We start from the raw sequence: 15,810 nt of genomic DNA on the forward strand, positions 1-15,810 counted from the left end.
ATAACTATACCTTTATTAACTGTGCTGCAATTATAGTCTTGTATTCTGTTTGACTAGGTCAGGTCAAGGCAGGGATTCCATACAAATGAGCATTTTCTTCTCCTCTGGCTTGTCTTGTGCAAACAGAAGGCAGTCCCATTTTCCTCCTTGAAAGGTCAGCCTCCTCTCTGATCTGTGGACTCTTGCGAACCGCTGCCTAATGGGGCAAATGGGGTTTTTCTGTTAGCTCCTTCTGTTTAAACTGTTTACCTGTGCAACGAAGCCCCCCCCCCCACCTTAGGAGATGTGTCTTGAGTGACTTGTTCAACCCACTTCTGCTGTTATGGACCATAAGAATATTATTCCAAATGAGCCATGGCAACTGCGCTGAGACTGGCCAGGCGTTATAGATGCTTCCTCTAAAAAGAAAGCACCTGCAAGTTATATTTTGCTTGCAATGACAGTGAAATGTGAAAACTGGTCTTCCCCAGCCTGGCGCCTGCAGATGATGCTAGGCTACAGCTCCATCAGTCACAGGCAGAATGTCCAATGCTTAGGGATGATGGGAGCTTATTTATTTCATCAATGGAATATATACATTAAAAAAAAATCTCTAAGCAGTTAATATAAAAAACCCTTAAAATTCATTCACTCATTCATTTTATTTGTATACTGTTTTTCCACACACAAAAAACTCATGCTCAAAAAGGTTTACAGCAAATAAAGAGGGATGCATATCAAACAAACACTACAAAAACTTTTGATAATAGCACAGCAAAACAATAACATAAAAACAATTTCATTATAACCTAGCAAAAGAGTAACACAATATCAATTTCAGAATAATGCAGCAAAACAGTAACATAATATTAATTTCAGAATAATGTAGCAAAACAATAGCATAGTAACAATTTCATTATAACATGGCAAAACAAAAATATAGTAACATGCAAAAAGCCATATTTCCATAAATATAACAACATGTAGCATCCAAAGCAAAAATAACAAGGCAGCTTCGCAGTCTTACATTAGTCCTAGAAAATCTCCTCCCAGAATGTTGCTCAGCCACAAAATCAAGACTAGAATACAGTACAGATAAAACAAAAAATGCATACTGTCAATAAAAATGCATACTGTCAAAAAAAATCCAGAATCAAAATAATGAGCAGTTCAAACTAAAGGCTTGAGCAAACAAATGTTTAATTTGTATGTAAAGTGAGTTACAGTTGACACATTTTGGATTGCACAAGGTTTTCTAGAGGGTTGGTGCCACTGCAGAAAAGGCCTCCCTCCGTGTGGCCACGAGATGCACTCTGATGTTTGTAAAGACTGGACACATCTGGAGGGCACCAGGTTGTGGAAGGCTATCCATACTGAGAGAGGTTAGACATAATTCTGTTCACTGGATTTATAATTTTCCCTTATTACTGAAGAAGCGCTGGCGATGCCTTGATTTTACAGAGCACAGAATACAAATGCTTTAATAAAAGTTAAAAACTGAAACATTTCAAGTCAGCACAAGATTCTGGTAAAGTCAGATTTCATGCAGACTCTCAAAAATTAGGTGCTTGGATTATCTTTCAGTGCTATACTCCCCACAAACACTTAGCTGGGGGGGGGGGGAACTGAGTGGCAAAGTGAGTCTGAGAGATACATTAGGCTGCGGTCAAGGTGCATTTCCCATGTCCTGTGTCCAAGTATTAAGGAATAGCTCTTACAGATATTAGATCCCTTTAATGCTGTGCACTGCAGTTGAAGCAGCGGCCTCAAACTGCACAGCCCCTAGCCCCCTTAGCAACTCCCCGAGACATCTGGGTTCCCTGAAATTCCTTTTCAGCTCCCTGTGTGGCCCCACATCTCCACAAAGGCCTATGACATCCAGCTCTGCAGGTTGATGCCTGCACTCTACCTGCATCAAAAGGCCATTGATCACCCTGCATTATTGATGGATTTAAGGGTACTTAGCACTGTTGAAGATGCAAGATAGGGATATTTCTAGCAAAGCTGAGCAGCAAAACAAAATCACAGTCCAAGAGTAAAAAAGCAGCTACAAGGTGGGGCAGAAGTGACCTCTGCTTGGCAGCTGCTGCTTCAGCGATGGGGAATCAACCAGCAAGGAGCAATTCCCCACCCGTATGGTATCCTTGCCCCTTTAAAACTAGATGGAAGATTTCGGCAGGCTGTGGGAGTCCCACGTTGAACTGTTCCTGCCATCCAAGGAATCGAGACCAGGAGCAAGAAGCAGGCACTGGAAGAACCCACCCTTCTCCTGGATGGAAGGGAGTTGGCACTTTGGATCCCATTAAAGGCAAGGCTCTCTGGGGCTTTTTTTCCTTCTGTGCTTGCATGCCTCTTGTGGGCTGGCTCCTTTGGAGAGGAAATGAGTGCAGTTTACAGATGTTTTCTTGATTTCCCCCAAAGAAGAGGCCTGTAGTGCTAGGAGTGGCTCCTTTGCATATGAATCCCAAGAACAGGAAGGCACTGGGATGTGATATGCATTGTGGAGTGAGAACTTCTGTATTTTTTAATAATGGGTGGCATCAGGAAGCTCTGGCTAAAAGAGGATGTTACCACATTGGAAGAGAGATGCTGAAGCTACAGGGCAGTGGGGATATTCCTTTTTACCAGAACAATCTGAGTCAAGATCAGGGTACTATTTTAGATTTTAACTGAAGGAGAAATTGTCACAAAAAGGTGCATTTAGAGAGCATGTGCTGGGGATACTTCTTTTAAAAAAACAACAACAACGTCACAATAATATAGGTGAGCCTGAGGAATAACATACGGGTTTGGAGGATTGTTAAGGAGACTGTGATCCTTCTCTCTTAAATTGTTGCTTGGGTTGATAGAGGTCATGGCGGGTGTAATGAGTGCTGGTTAATTAAATAAAGTGTGTGCTCTGAACTCTCAAAGTGCTTTATAATCCTGAGTATTATTGCTAAAGCTGCCATCGCATTAGTAGCAAATTTGTACAGTGAGATGTTGTGGCCAACATGGCACCAGGGGTAGCCAACATGGTACCTTCCATATCTGTTAAGACTCCAAGTCCCATCAGCCCCAGTTGACTTGGCCAGCCCAGTGGTTAGGAAAGAGGTGAGTTATATCGTCTTGCATCCTCTGGAGAGCACCCTGTTGGCTACCCCTGGCTTTTTACCCCTGCAGTAGCATCAAGATGCTGCCCATGCAGGCTTGAATACCAGCCAAAATGCCTGCAGCAGGGACTTCTTGCATCCTGGCTTCTAAAGGCTGCCAGGAAATCCTGTCCACCCCGAAGCAAGCAAGCAAAGAGCAGCCTTCCCATTTCCTCTCTCCCTGCCCCTCCAAAAAAACAAAACCCTGCTCAGTCTTCCAAGCAGCTAAATGTATTGTCGTAAGAGAATGTTCTTTGATGGATATCATGAACTCAGTGCCATAGTTATGGGGCAGGGTGAGGGAGCTAGCTGTGGTTTTTTGCCCTGGGTGAAGCCTCCAGAGAGGCAGCATTGAGGCTCCCTGCCTGTATGTGTGTGTATGCAATTGGTGTGTGTGTGTGTGTATGTGCCAAAATGGGTCTCTGACCCGGGTGAAATAAAGGCTTGTTTCACCCCTGGATGAACTCTGTGTTGCATTCTTCAGATTCCCTTTGAATGAATGTCTGCCAAAGGTTGGAATGCCAGGTGAGCCATAAATTGAACAAACAGGCCTGTTTCCACCGGCAATGTAATCGACAGTCTAGCTCAGGATCTCCATGAAGGACAATGAGCATTTTGCATCACATAAAATATTGCCCAGTAACCATTTATTCCAGAATTAACATGCGTAGAGATTTCTAATGGCAGAATTGTTCTGCATCCTTCCTGTGACGTGCATGCCTTTCAGGAGGCATTGGGCATGGTTGCATTTATGATTTCATAGGGAGATGTGTGAATGAACATACATAATGGGATTAGACAACTTCATGGAGGATAAAGCTATCATTGGCTCCTAGTCATGATGGCTTTATGTTATCTTCAATATTGGAAGTTAACATAAATAACAGCTGCTGGAGAGTAACCATGGAGGAGGCCTTTTGCCCTCATGCCCTGCTTGTGTGCTTCCCAGAGGCATTTGGTTGGCCACTGTGGGAACAGGGCACTAGATTAAGCAAGCCATTAGTGTGGTTCGGCAGGGATCTTCTGACGTTCTTCTGTATTTGACTAGTGAATCCATCGGCCATGTTGTTTATGTGTTCTGAGTGATGAGAAGTTCCAGGGACAGCACTTCTGGGTTTGCTTCTCTTTGGATGAGAGAGCACGGAGACTCTTTGTTGCAAAAATACAGGGCAACAATAAACAGAGGCAAACAAGCTCTTCTAGAAAGGAGGGAGAACGTGGGAGGCTGCCTCCAAGGTGGCCCTGCCGGTTTCAGCTAGTTGCTTCTAGGAACTCTCTGCGTTCTCTCCTCCGGCTTTGTTTCCTCCAAAACTGCCAGCTACTGTTTCTTCCTCAAACACAATCAGTAGTGGATGATAAGGTGGGGTGGTCGTGGTGCTTACCTGACCTCCCGGCAGTGGAATCACTGTGATTTATCATGAGGGAGAGTGGGAGGGGCAAGGCAAAATAGGTAAGGTCAGCATTGTGCAAGTGCACCAGCAGGAACATCCTATTGGCTTGGGTAAAGAGCTCCTTCAAGCATTGCCTAGGGGTCATCATTCACAGCATTGTCATAGATCTGGTCAAGCAGCTTTCGGGCTAGATCAGGGCAGTTGGTCAGGAGCTGGTTGAGTTTCTTGATCAGAGAGTGCCCTGTATTTATCTCCAGTATTTTTGCAGCACCGACCTCACTGACACCTTGCCCCCCCCTCCCAGTAAACAGCAGTGACTTCACAGAAGGGAGATCAGGTAAGCACTGCTAACGGACCCTGGCACCTGCTATTGCTCACAATACGCCACACACTTCTGTAAAACATGACCCCAAGCGAACTATCCTTGCAGGGGACAGTACACACACAGCCATTTAGAAATACTAACATCATGTTACCAAATCCAAGACTCTTATCAGTCATCATTTTAGGGCAAAACTATGGTGGCAGATCCATTCACAGGCAAACTCACAACACTATGTTTTTATGGATTACACTATTATACATATTTACACACACACAGTTTATTTATTTCTCTGATTCCCATGCTGCTCACTTTCCCCAAGCAATGAACAATGAACATTTGACAAAATAATTATTATTTTAAAAAATGTTCAGCAATCAAAGAACTGCAAAGCTGCTGCTACTACTACAGGGAAGGCTTGGTTAGATAGTTTTGTTTTGAGCAAACTTCTTAAAGATAAAACAGAAGAAGCTTGCTTAATGCATATTGGGAGGGAGGTCCACAACATTAGGGAGCTCTGCTTGTGGTGGTTGTAGAGTGGGCATCATGTGGCATCAGGAAAGTGCCTTGGCTGACAAACATACTGCTTGGGCAGAAATGAATGGGGCTGTCCCTCCTGCAAACTGGTTCCAAGTTGCTTAGGGTTTATAAACCAACAACAGCACCTTAGCTTGGGCCCAGTAGCACACTGGCTGCCAGTGCAGATCTCTCACCAATAGTGTTATCTGCTATTGCCATATTCTGCTCTAAGTGTAGCTTCCAGACCAATTGAAAGGGCAGCCCTACATAGAGCATATTGCAGTAGTCTAGTAATGAGATTCCCAGTGTCTGGCCCACTGTGGTCTAGGAATGGTCACAGCTGTCATAGGCACAGCTGGGGGGGGGCAGCCCCCATCAATAAAAATCAATAAAATATATAGCAAACTGAGGTTCTCTCCCCACCACAAAAGGCCTGCCTCCCTAACAAAAATCCTGGCTATGCCCATGACAGATGTTGTACATATATATACATGATTTTATTTGCATGGCGTCTTTCCACAGTTCAAACCATGTTCAGAGCAGCTTACAACATGGGGAAAAATCATACCTACAACCTAAGTAGTCATAAATCAGCCTAAGATGAAAAAAAAAAAAACAGGTCCTTAGCTGCAAAAAAACAAAAACAAAAAAAACCTTTCTCCAGCGACAAAGATGGACCTAGGAGCACCCAAAGACCATAAACCTCATCCTTCAGAGAGAGTCCGACCAAATTCAGAACAGGCAACTGGTCTGCCTCCCAGACATGGGAACCAAACCGGTCTTGTCAGGTTTCAAACTCCGTTTATTGGTCCTCATCCAGTGCACCGGGGCCAGACTCAGAGGCTCCTGATTCAGACGTTATGCGGAAGTAAACAGCAATTGGAAATCCATTTAACTTCGTACCGTGGCAAGAAGGAATAAGAGGGAAACTTACCAGAAATGGTCACTCACTTACACCAGCAGTGGCTATCTCTAGATATTGCTGGACTGGAAACCACGTCCCGCCCTCCCTGACCACTGCCCCTGCTGGCTGGGGCTGATGGGAGTTGCAGTCCAGCACATATGGCCAGCCACAGTTGAACCTTCCGGCCCTACAGGAATCTAGCTCGCTCCCTTCTCCCCTGCCTTTGCTTCCTTTCCAGGCGGGTGGCAAGGAGCAAGGGCAGCTCTGAAATCTCAGTTGAAGTTTAACCAGCGGTGAAATGCCTCTCTTTTCAAGGGCACAGGAGAGAGAGAGAGAGATCCTAGAAATGGTGAAGTTGCGCAGGTGGCTGGACCAGACGAGTTACCGTAGTTTGAGCAAATAAGGCGGGCAGCGTCTCAGGCCAGCGGACAGCAATGCGGCTGTAAACAACTTGGCAACCCGTTTCCTCTTCGCAAACTTGCGGCGCCCCCCTCCCGCGCTCTCATTGTTTGGTAAGGTAGTGCGCGGGGGAGGCGGCGGATAAACACCCTGTTGATTATTGCCCCGTTCCAGTTTGCGCCGGGCAGCCTCCCCCCCCCTATTTTTCTCCCGCCCTCTCCGGAGGTGTTTACAGCTGCGCTCCTGGGTAACCCATTGACCTCCCCGTCCGGCTGCGCTGCTGGGAAACCAGCAAGGCTGATAAGGCTCCCTTCTGGAGAAATTCCTGTTCCTTGCGCCAGGGCGGGGCAGAAGCTGGACCCCAGCGCGAACAGTTTCTCTCAAGTTTCCCTTCCCCGCTTGCTCGCGCCCGTCCTCGCCTTTCGCCTCTCTTCCCAATTGCGCGCCCGAGGTGCTTTGGGAAGGGGAAGGGCCAGCCGGGAACGGGGGGGGGGGGTCGAAGAGAACGTCTGTAGATGAGCCTCCAGGTCAGTACCATCCATTTAGTCGCTGCTGATTTCTCGCTCCCCGCTCCCACCTTTTCCCCGAGACCTCCTCCCAGCCAGCGTTTCGCTCCCCTCCCTGGCATGCTTTGCCTGCTGCCTCCCAGTGCAGCCAGCCGCGGAGGCGGAGGCAGCGTGTGCGCCCGTGTGGCGCGCTCTGCCCCCTGCGCTCGCCCGGTACCGAGAAAGCGGACACAAAGAATGGAGGAGCCCCTCTCTCGGCTTCCGGACTCTGAAAGCGAATGTCTTACGCTTGCATCACGGGCTGCTCCTCTCTCTCTCTCTCTCTCCCCTTCCCTCCCTCCCTCTTCCTCGGAAGGGCCGTAGAGCAGTGATAGAGCACCTGCTTTTCTTGCAGGAGGTCCCAGCTTCAGTCCTTATGGTTGAAAAAGTTCCCTGTCTGAAATCCTGGAGAGCTGCTGCCAGTCAGTGCAGGCAATACTGAGCTAAGTGGACCAATGGGTCAGATTCTGCACAAGACAGATTCCAGCATTCCAGGGTTCTGGAGCACTGCTTTAGCTGGCCTCCCGAGTTGTGTTGATGTCCTTCACTGTGAGCAGTCTTTGATATACGCATTGTGTATATCAGTTGCTGCAGGTGGTGCAGTCCACATGGGAAGGATCTGCAGAGTCCTGCACAAAAAAATGCACCTTTCATGACTGGATAACATTGCACTACCTGGAAGAACAAGAAATTGGGGATGCAAAGAGTGAATCCTTCCCCTTCCTGCAAGAATTTTCAGGGTTGTGAAGATCAGGGCCTCAGGTGGCAGAATCCATGGGGTATTTGCCATGAGTGCCACAGCCAGAGAAGGAAGGAGAAGCGACTGAGGTGGTAGCGGCTTCTGGGCACTGGCAGAGGAAGAGGAGTGCGGGGGGGGGGGGAGCTCACTGCCCCCGGCAGCGTGATCCCGGTGGGGTGCCATCACGGCTGCCCCCCCCCCGCCCGCACTGGGCACCATGCCCTATGAGCGGCCTGCCACGCCCCCGGGACACGCACCAGCCCCTCCCCCGCCTGCTCTCCATCCCCTGGTGCCGAAGCTACAGGGAACCAGGCAGAGGGCCTTCTCCGTAGTGGCGCCCGCCCTGTGGAATGCCCTCCCATCAGATGTCAAAGAGATAAACACTACCTGACATTTAGAAAACATCTGAAGGCAGGGAAGTTTTTAATGTGTGATATTTTAATGTATTTTAATCTCTGTTGGAAGCAGCCCAGAGTGGCTGGGGAAACCCAGCCGGATGGGCGGAGTACATAATATTATTATTATTATTATTATTATTATTATTATTATTATTATTATTATTATTATCTACGGTAATCCATCAGATTCAAAATGCTTTAATTTGTGTCAGCCAATGGAATCTTGTTCATGACTGCTCAGAAGGAAGTCCCACTGAATTCATTGGAATTTACTCCCAGGTAAATGTGCATAGGATTCCAGCCTTAGCATCCCCACATGCTCCTTGAACTCCCAAGGATATGGGCTCAGGATGACTTCAGCCCTTTATACACAAAAACAGGTAAAATGGTGATTTGCATAAGAATCCTATGCATGTTTACTTGGAAGTCAAATCAGTGGCCTAAATTGGCAGCCGTGATTGTAAGTAAGCACCAGGGATAGTTCCCTTCCCCCTCTGGACAAACTTCTCTTGAATAAACAGGGATGAATATGCATAATTAAAAAGTTGAATCATATGAGCTAGTGGAGCTATGCAAACTTGTTAAACTTGAGATATTGTTAAATGTGTGGTAGGAAAAGAGGATCTGTCTGTCACTAAGAAGAGTTGCCATGCTTTTTTACTTTTCATTTCTTCTGTATTTTTATTTTTTGGTTTTTGGAAAATAAATAAAAATTTTATTTTTTAAAAGAAAGGGTTGCTATGTTGCCCAGGAGTCATGCCGTTATCTCATTCCAGGCACTCTGACCCTTGGCTAGCTCAGTAATAGCCCCAGACTCTTAATGAATTTCACCTTTTTACCCTATAACTCCTTGCCCAAATCTGGCTTTATTTGCCAGACTTTGGGTCTGATTGGATGTTACAGCTTCTTTGCAGTTTCTCTGTACCTTTCCTACCTTTTGCAAATAGAGAAGAAGAATATAACAAATAGCCCTTAGGTTTCCAGTGTGCACAACTGCAGCAAAGAACTTTAATATAAAACAGCAAGAAGACCTGGCCAGTTTATTATATGGCCATGGCTTTGCTTCCTATCAGGCTTCCAGCAAAGAATCCAATTAACCTAACATATCCTGCAATCTTTGGGTAAAGGGTGTTATAGAAATTTAATATGAATAACTAAATAAATAAAAATATACAGTGGAAAATCTAATTTTATGTTAAATAAAGGTGTCCCCCCTCTGGAGGATGTATTTGGACAGCTACCTAATTCCAATACAAACATGTGCCTACATATTGGGATCATATTTGTGATGATTGGTGAGGGTAAAGAGGAGGCTGTACCTAACCACCACCCACAATTCTGGGTACTCTATGCCCTACCACCCCCACACAATATTTTTTGGCTAGCAATACTGTGTCTATCCACACAATTGCGTCCAGGATGCTGTGTATTAGATAGGGATGGATAATCTACCTTGCTTTACTAGTGAGGAGCAAAAATCCAGCCCTCCTGCAGCTGTGGGGAAGATGTAAAAAATATGTGTGTGATGGAGATAGTCTGTGCATATTCATGACCCTAGAAATGGGCAATCCAAGGCCTGGCAGTGACCCCTCCTCCCCTCATGGTGAGTGGTTGTTGTTGTTGTTGTTGTTGTTGTGTGAGGCTTGTGGCTTGTTGAATTACCTGCTGCTGGGTGTAATTCTAAAGCCATGAATGCTTTTTGCATAAGGGGGCCAATGGTTTCGTTGAGGTGAAAATGTAAACAGGTGTTTTGTATTCATCTGGTAGTGACCGGGACAGGAGTTGAGAGAGGTCATCATGAACAGATCCAGTATTATAAATGAAGGAGGGTGAGAGGGTCAATGCAGAGAGTGCAGCTTCCCCACTCTTCCCTTTTTTTTACTTTCTATTTTTCCATTGAGTGTGTTTGATTCTCTTATCTTTAGCCCATGGCTGAATGCCTTGAACTCCACTGAGGTGAATTAGCGTTTTACATGTAGACAAATCTTCTGATAAGCATTCAGTTGTGACAGGAAAGGCGGCAGAACACTATCCCAAGTTCAAGTTGATTTTGAATATGTTTTATCTTCCTGAGATGGGGAGCCTCAAGCTTGGGGGTCAAATGTGGCCCTTCAGACATCTCTGTCTGGCCCTCAGAATTCTCCTTAGGCCACATTCCTCCCTGGCCTTGCTTTGTGCCACAGAAGATTTTTCCCTGACTGGAATGGGCCCTTGAATTCTGATAATGCCTCTTGCTTGGCTGAGTGGAAGACAAAGGGAGGTGCAAGCATACCCTCTTTGACCAGGCCTTTGATTGATTGACATTCAATGCCCTTTTAAAGTGCGTTGTGAAAGAGGGGGTGATTGGGTTGTCTTTCTTTTTATTATGTATTTAGTGTGTTTTTTAATTGTGATTTTATGTTGTGAACCACCCTGAGATTTACAGGCATATGGCGGTATACAAATTTAATTAATAATAATAATACTGTACCGAGGTACATTTTTTGCTCTGTCTACTTTGGCCTGTGTCCCCACCCACCACTGATATGTGGCACTTGGATGGCTGCCCATAAGGGAAGATGGCCCTTGGGTGTGTGGCATGGAGAGAGTTCTATGGGCCACATAGACAGGCCTGGAGGGCCACATTCCCCCCTCCCCCAGCTTGAGGTTCCCCACTCCTGTTTTATAAGGATAGGTGCTTGCTTATAAACGGTGCTAAGGGCTATAAAATGTCCAATAAGAAACAATGCATTCCATTGGGGAGGACCTGAGGTAAAGGTAAAAGGCTCTGGATGGTTAAGTCCAGTCAAAGGCGACTATGGGGTTGTGGTACTCATCTCACTTTCAGGCCGAGGGAGCTGGTGTTTGTCCACAGACAGCTTTCTAGTTCATGTGGCCAGCATGACTAAACCGCTTCTGGCACAACGGAACACCGTGATGGAAGCCGCTGAGCGCACAGAAACTCCGTTTACCTTCCTGCCACAGCGGTAGCTATTTATCTACTCACACTGGCATGCTTTGGAACTGCTAGGTTGGCAGGAGCTGGGACAGAGCAATGGGAGCTCATCCTATTGCAGGGATTTGAACTGCCAACCTTCCGATCAGCAAGCCCAAGATGCTCAGTGGTTTAGACCACAGCGCCACCCTCTCCCAAGAGGAGGACCTGACCATTCAGGTGGAGGTGTGCAGCTTGTTCTGGATGGGGTTGCAGTCCCCTTGAATCCGCAATTCTGCCGCATGGGAATGCTATAAATTTGTGAATTATTGTTCAAACCGCGCTTTTAATTCAGTTGTGGACAACACACCCTACTACATGTTGTATGGCAAAGTTCCGAAGGTGCACTATTTCAGAACTTTTGGGTGTGAGGCTTGGGTTCTAATTCCAAAGCAGAAGCGCAGAAAGGGAGGATCAAGATCCAGAAAAATGATCTTCTGTGGTTACGAACCAAACTCAAAGGCTTGGAGGTTTGTACCAGCAGAGGGGGACCAAACCCGGGTTCACATTAGCAGGAGTGCTACGTTCTGTGAACAAGAGGGCTGGAGACGCATTCATGCTAACCCCGAAGTTCTTCTTGACTGGTCTTCGGGTTTTGACCAGGAAGAGGAAACTCAGGTGGCTGATGCTGGAGTTCCAGGTGCTGCAGGACCAGATCCAGGTCAGGCAGCTGGTCCAAGTGGTGTAGCTCCTAGGGAAGTGAAGCAAGTAGTCAGAAGCGCACCGACTTCACCCCAGGTCGAGCCTGGGAAGTACAGCAAACGTGGTAGGTCACCCACTTCACCCAAAGCAAGCCCAGAGGGGGCTGCAAAGCGTAGTAGGTCTCTTGACAGTGCTGCTAGTCCGAGAGAGCCACAGTCAGAGACAAGCAGTTCGGATTTAGAGGGGGAAGATGTGGGACCAAGGCGTTCAAAACGCACCACGAAAGGTAAACCACCTGAAAGGTTTTCAGCTGTCAGTGTATGGGCGAACCTAGCAGTGTGTGAGCCTGAAAGCTTTGAAGAGGTGCAACAGTTGTCAGTGGAGGAAGCTAGTAAGTGGAAAGTTGCAATGGAGAAAGAGTTGAAATCCATGCAATCTCTTGGTGTGTATAGCCTAACACAGTTGCCAGAAGGTAAGAAAGCAGTCAGTTGTAGGTGGGTCTACAGGCTGAAACCCACAGTGACTGGAGAGCCTCAGTACAAGGCTAGATTAGTGGCTAGAGGTTTTACTCAGAAGAAAGGAATCCACTACACAGATGTCTTTAGTCCGACTTCGAGATCGGAATCTTTCAGGATGCTTTTAGCGACTGCAGCGCAGAGAGGCCTAGTGGTCAACCACTTTGATGTGGACACCGCTTATTTGAACTCTGACCTCCAGGAGGAGTTGTACATGTTACCTCCTCCAGGGTTTGAGAGTGACGTGCCAGGTCAGGTGTGGAAGCTGCACAAGTCGATCTACGGTCTGAAGCAATCCGCTAAAAATTGGAATTCATGTCTTGATTCTGTTTTGAAGAGCCTAGGTTTCAGGAAGAGTCTAGCTGACAGTTGTCTGTATCTCAGAGGTGAAGGAGAACAGCAAGAACTGTTGCTTGTCTATGTAGATGACTTGATCTGCTTAGCAAAGAGCCAGATGCAAGTGCAGAAGTTTGCAAAAGAGCTAGGCAAGAGGTTCAAAATCAAGAATCTAGGTGCAGTGAATGTTTATCTAGGTGTGCAGATAGACAGAACTGAGGATGGAAGTTTTTTGCTCAGTCAGAAAGGCAAGATTGAACATTTGCTTGAGAAGTTCAGAATGTCTGATTGTAAAGGGGTCAGAACACCCATGGAGACAAACTTTGTGAAAGAGTCACAAGTGAAGGACAAAGTAGCGTTTGAGAGTCCTGAAGTGTTTCAGTCAGCGCTAGGGAGTCTGTTGTATTTGTCACAATGGAGCAGACCAGATATTGCTTTTGCAGTCAATTTGCTCAGTAGAGAAGCATCGAAACCTAGCGTGCATGCTTGGAATGGCATTAAGAGAGTGCTTAGGTATTTGCAGGAGACCAAAGAATATTGTTTGGAGATGTCAGCGCAAGGTGAGCCACAACTCACTTGTTTTGCAGATGCTGATTGGGCCAATCAGGAGGACAGGAAGTCAGTGACTGGTTTGTTAGTCAAGTTTGGAAATGCCCTGATTGGTTGGCGGTCGCGCAGGCAAAGCCTAATAGCAATGTCTTCCACGGAAGCCGAATTCTGTGCGTTGTCTGCGACATGCACTGAATTGGAGTACTACAGATGTTTGGTCCAGGAAATCTGGGGTGATTGTAGCCAGCCCATCACTGTTTGGGGCGACAATCAACCATCTTTGAGACTGGCGGAGTCTGGACAGTTCAAAGCCAGAACCAAACACTTAGACATCCGCTTCCGAAACGTATGTCAGAGCATACAGGTAGGCTTGGTGAAGTTGAGGTATTGTCCAAGTCAAGAGAACCTAGCAGATGGGTTCACAAAACCCTTGAGTTTCCAACGGCATGGGGAATTCTGTGAAGGGTTGGTTTTGGGGTAAGTTTGGATACCCGCTATCCCCAGTGTTCAGGTGAGAGGGGGTGTGATGAGTAACAAGTAACTAAAGAGTTAACTGTGTACTGTAGCACCTGACCACTGAGGAAGATCATGTTACAGAATGTACCAGAAGTGTTTCTGTATGTAGCAGTTGGTTTCGTTTCTGCCTGGGAGACGGTCGCAAGATGTCTGCGCTCTCACCAGGTTGTTTGTTATTTTCTCTCTAGAATAAACTTAAGTAGTTATTAGAACACTTTGGACTCTGTGTGTTCTTAAGAGGCTTTTTATCCAACGGCTATACAAGCTTTCGCTGTGTGAGAAGAAGAACTCTGCTGTGTGTGTGCTTTAATGCCAGCCCGGTTCTACGGAAGCAGAGAAGCGGAGAGGAAGCGCGCCGGGCGATAATCAGAGGCTCCTAATTGAGTCATAAACAACTCAACGGAGCCCTATACCCGTCACAGATGCTTCAGGATCCACCACTCCCAGCTGTCCAGGAGTGGGTAGACAGTGGTGACTTGGACTAATTTCACCTATTATGCCAACTGCACCCATTCTTGGATAAGTCACATCTGGCTCCTGTGAGTCATGTTGGGCTAGTGTGCACTTTATGCAGGGCTGACCTTGAAGACAGTCAGGTAGCTTTGGTTCCCCCAGAATGTAGCTGCTAGGGTGTTACAGTATCTGGAGCCAAGAGAATGGACCTTTTTCACCCATCATCTACCACCTGCATTGAGTTCCAAGTGGGCAGGGACTGAGATACGTCAAGAACTGTCCCATTTCATCAACCATAAGTCTACCCAATAACTCTCCAAGAGAGGCCCTTATTGCTGCATATACGGTGGGTGCTCATGAAGGATGGAGTCTTTTTTTATTGTAGAAGCCAAGTTCAGGAAGAGCCTCCAAACAGGGACACACTTGTCCCTGCCACTCTTGTTATTCCAGAAAGCTTTTCAGTAAAAGTGGCCTTTTGAGACTGGTTTCTATCCACCTCTTCCCATCACTTCATTTATGCTGCATGAGCTATGCTGTTTTATATTGCTTTTATTATACTGTATGCTGATTTGGGTATATGATACATAGAAAAGCGGGGCATAAATGATAGCAATGATAATAGTTTTACTTGGAGCAGAGGCCCTGAAATTAATGAACACAATTAAGTTAAGTCTATTGATTTCAACAGGTCTGCTTTGAGTTTTAAATTCTACCCAAACCTTTTCATGTAAATTTCTCATTCTCCTATTGATTGAAGTGGGAGGTTTTGTGATACAGTGCCATGGGGAACAATAGCTTGGATTATGTATTTTGGTTGCTAGAGAAGAGGAAACGGAGGTTGTAGGAGCACCAATGAGAAAAGCTCTGACAGTGAAAAGGTTTAGGATGATCAGTTTCTGTTGCAGCTCTTGGCCTGCTGTTTCCATTTATACAGCAGGAGCAGATCACCTCCTGAAAATTATATCAGTTAGATTTGCAGAGGATTTGATTTGCATAAGTAGTGCACCTCATTTGCATAACTCACAAATTATGCCATGCAGATGTGTGGGCTTTTCATGCCTGTCTTTAAGGAGGACCCAAACCAGCCATTCAAGAGACATCTGGATTTTTCTTCACCACCCACCAAAGCTCAGAATGCCAGGAATGTACCGCCTGGCATTGGAGATACCATCTGAAGCAACATGGAGGGGTGACAAACTAGTGGAGCAGGGGAGAGTTGAGGCTGGCTCGGTGCTGCCTCTTGGGACACATGCCCAGCCACACCTCCCACCTCCCAAATGCAGGGCGGCCATCAAAAGATGCATTGTGCATTGAGAGGCTGTTTCCCCAATGACTAACAAGAGTACTTTTGATGTGGTGGATTGCATTGGTCTTGTTCCGGGTCTGCTAGGAAGGATAAACTGCTGGCCTTGGGGCTGCATGGGCTGGTGGACACATGGGCTGCTGCTTTGGTGCCCCTTTCCAGAGGACATTTTCACTGTGGTCCACAGGTGAGTTG

The 15,810-nt window shown here is 46.5% G+C and overlaps 2 protein-coding genes across 14 annotated transcripts in view; one reads left to right on the forward strand and one right to left on the reverse strand.

Moving 5' to 3' along the window:
- The window catches only part of ABLIM3 (actin binding LIM protein family member 3), a 171,385-nt gene extending 164,551 nt beyond the window's left edge, over nt 1–6,834 (reverse strand). For all 6 annotated transcript variants that reach the window (XM_088661834.1, XM_088661832.1, XM_088661833.1 and 3 more), the window contains exons 1-2: nt 6,277–6,834; nt 11–196 (exon numbers count right to left, since the gene is read on the reverse strand). The gene's annotated coding sequence lies outside the window, so the exon portion shown is untranslated. The remainder of the gene's footprint in view (nt 1–10; nt 197–6,276) is intronic.
- Nucleotides 6,835–6,863: 29 nt separating this feature from the next.
- Nucleotides 6,864–15,810, forward strand: part of SH3TC2 (SH3 domain and tetratricopeptide repeats 2) — a 45,107-nt gene continuing 36,160 nt past the window's right edge. For 2 of the 8 annotated variants that reach the window (XM_088661826.1, XM_035105271.3), the window contains exon 1: nt 6,864–7,172. Coding sequence is in view for 3 of the 8 variants with exons in the window: in XM_088661823.1 (XP_088517949.1) it covers nt 15,748–15,802 (55 nt within the window). In the remaining 5 variants the exon portion in view is untranslated. Of the gene's footprint in view, nt 7,173–14,790; nt 15,803–15,810 lie in introns of those variants that run through there. The other 6 variants (XM_088661825.1, XM_088661827.1, XR_015948101.1 and 3 more) reach the window with 5 other exon arrangements.

Source organism: Zootoca vivipara, chromosome 2 (genome assembly GCF_965207765.1).
Source record: "Zootoca vivipara chromosome 2, rZooViv2.hap1.1, whole genome shotgun sequence".
Taxonomy (NCBI): domain Eukaryota; kingdom Metazoa; phylum Chordata; class Lepidosauria; order Squamata; family Lacertidae; genus Zootoca; species Zootoca vivipara.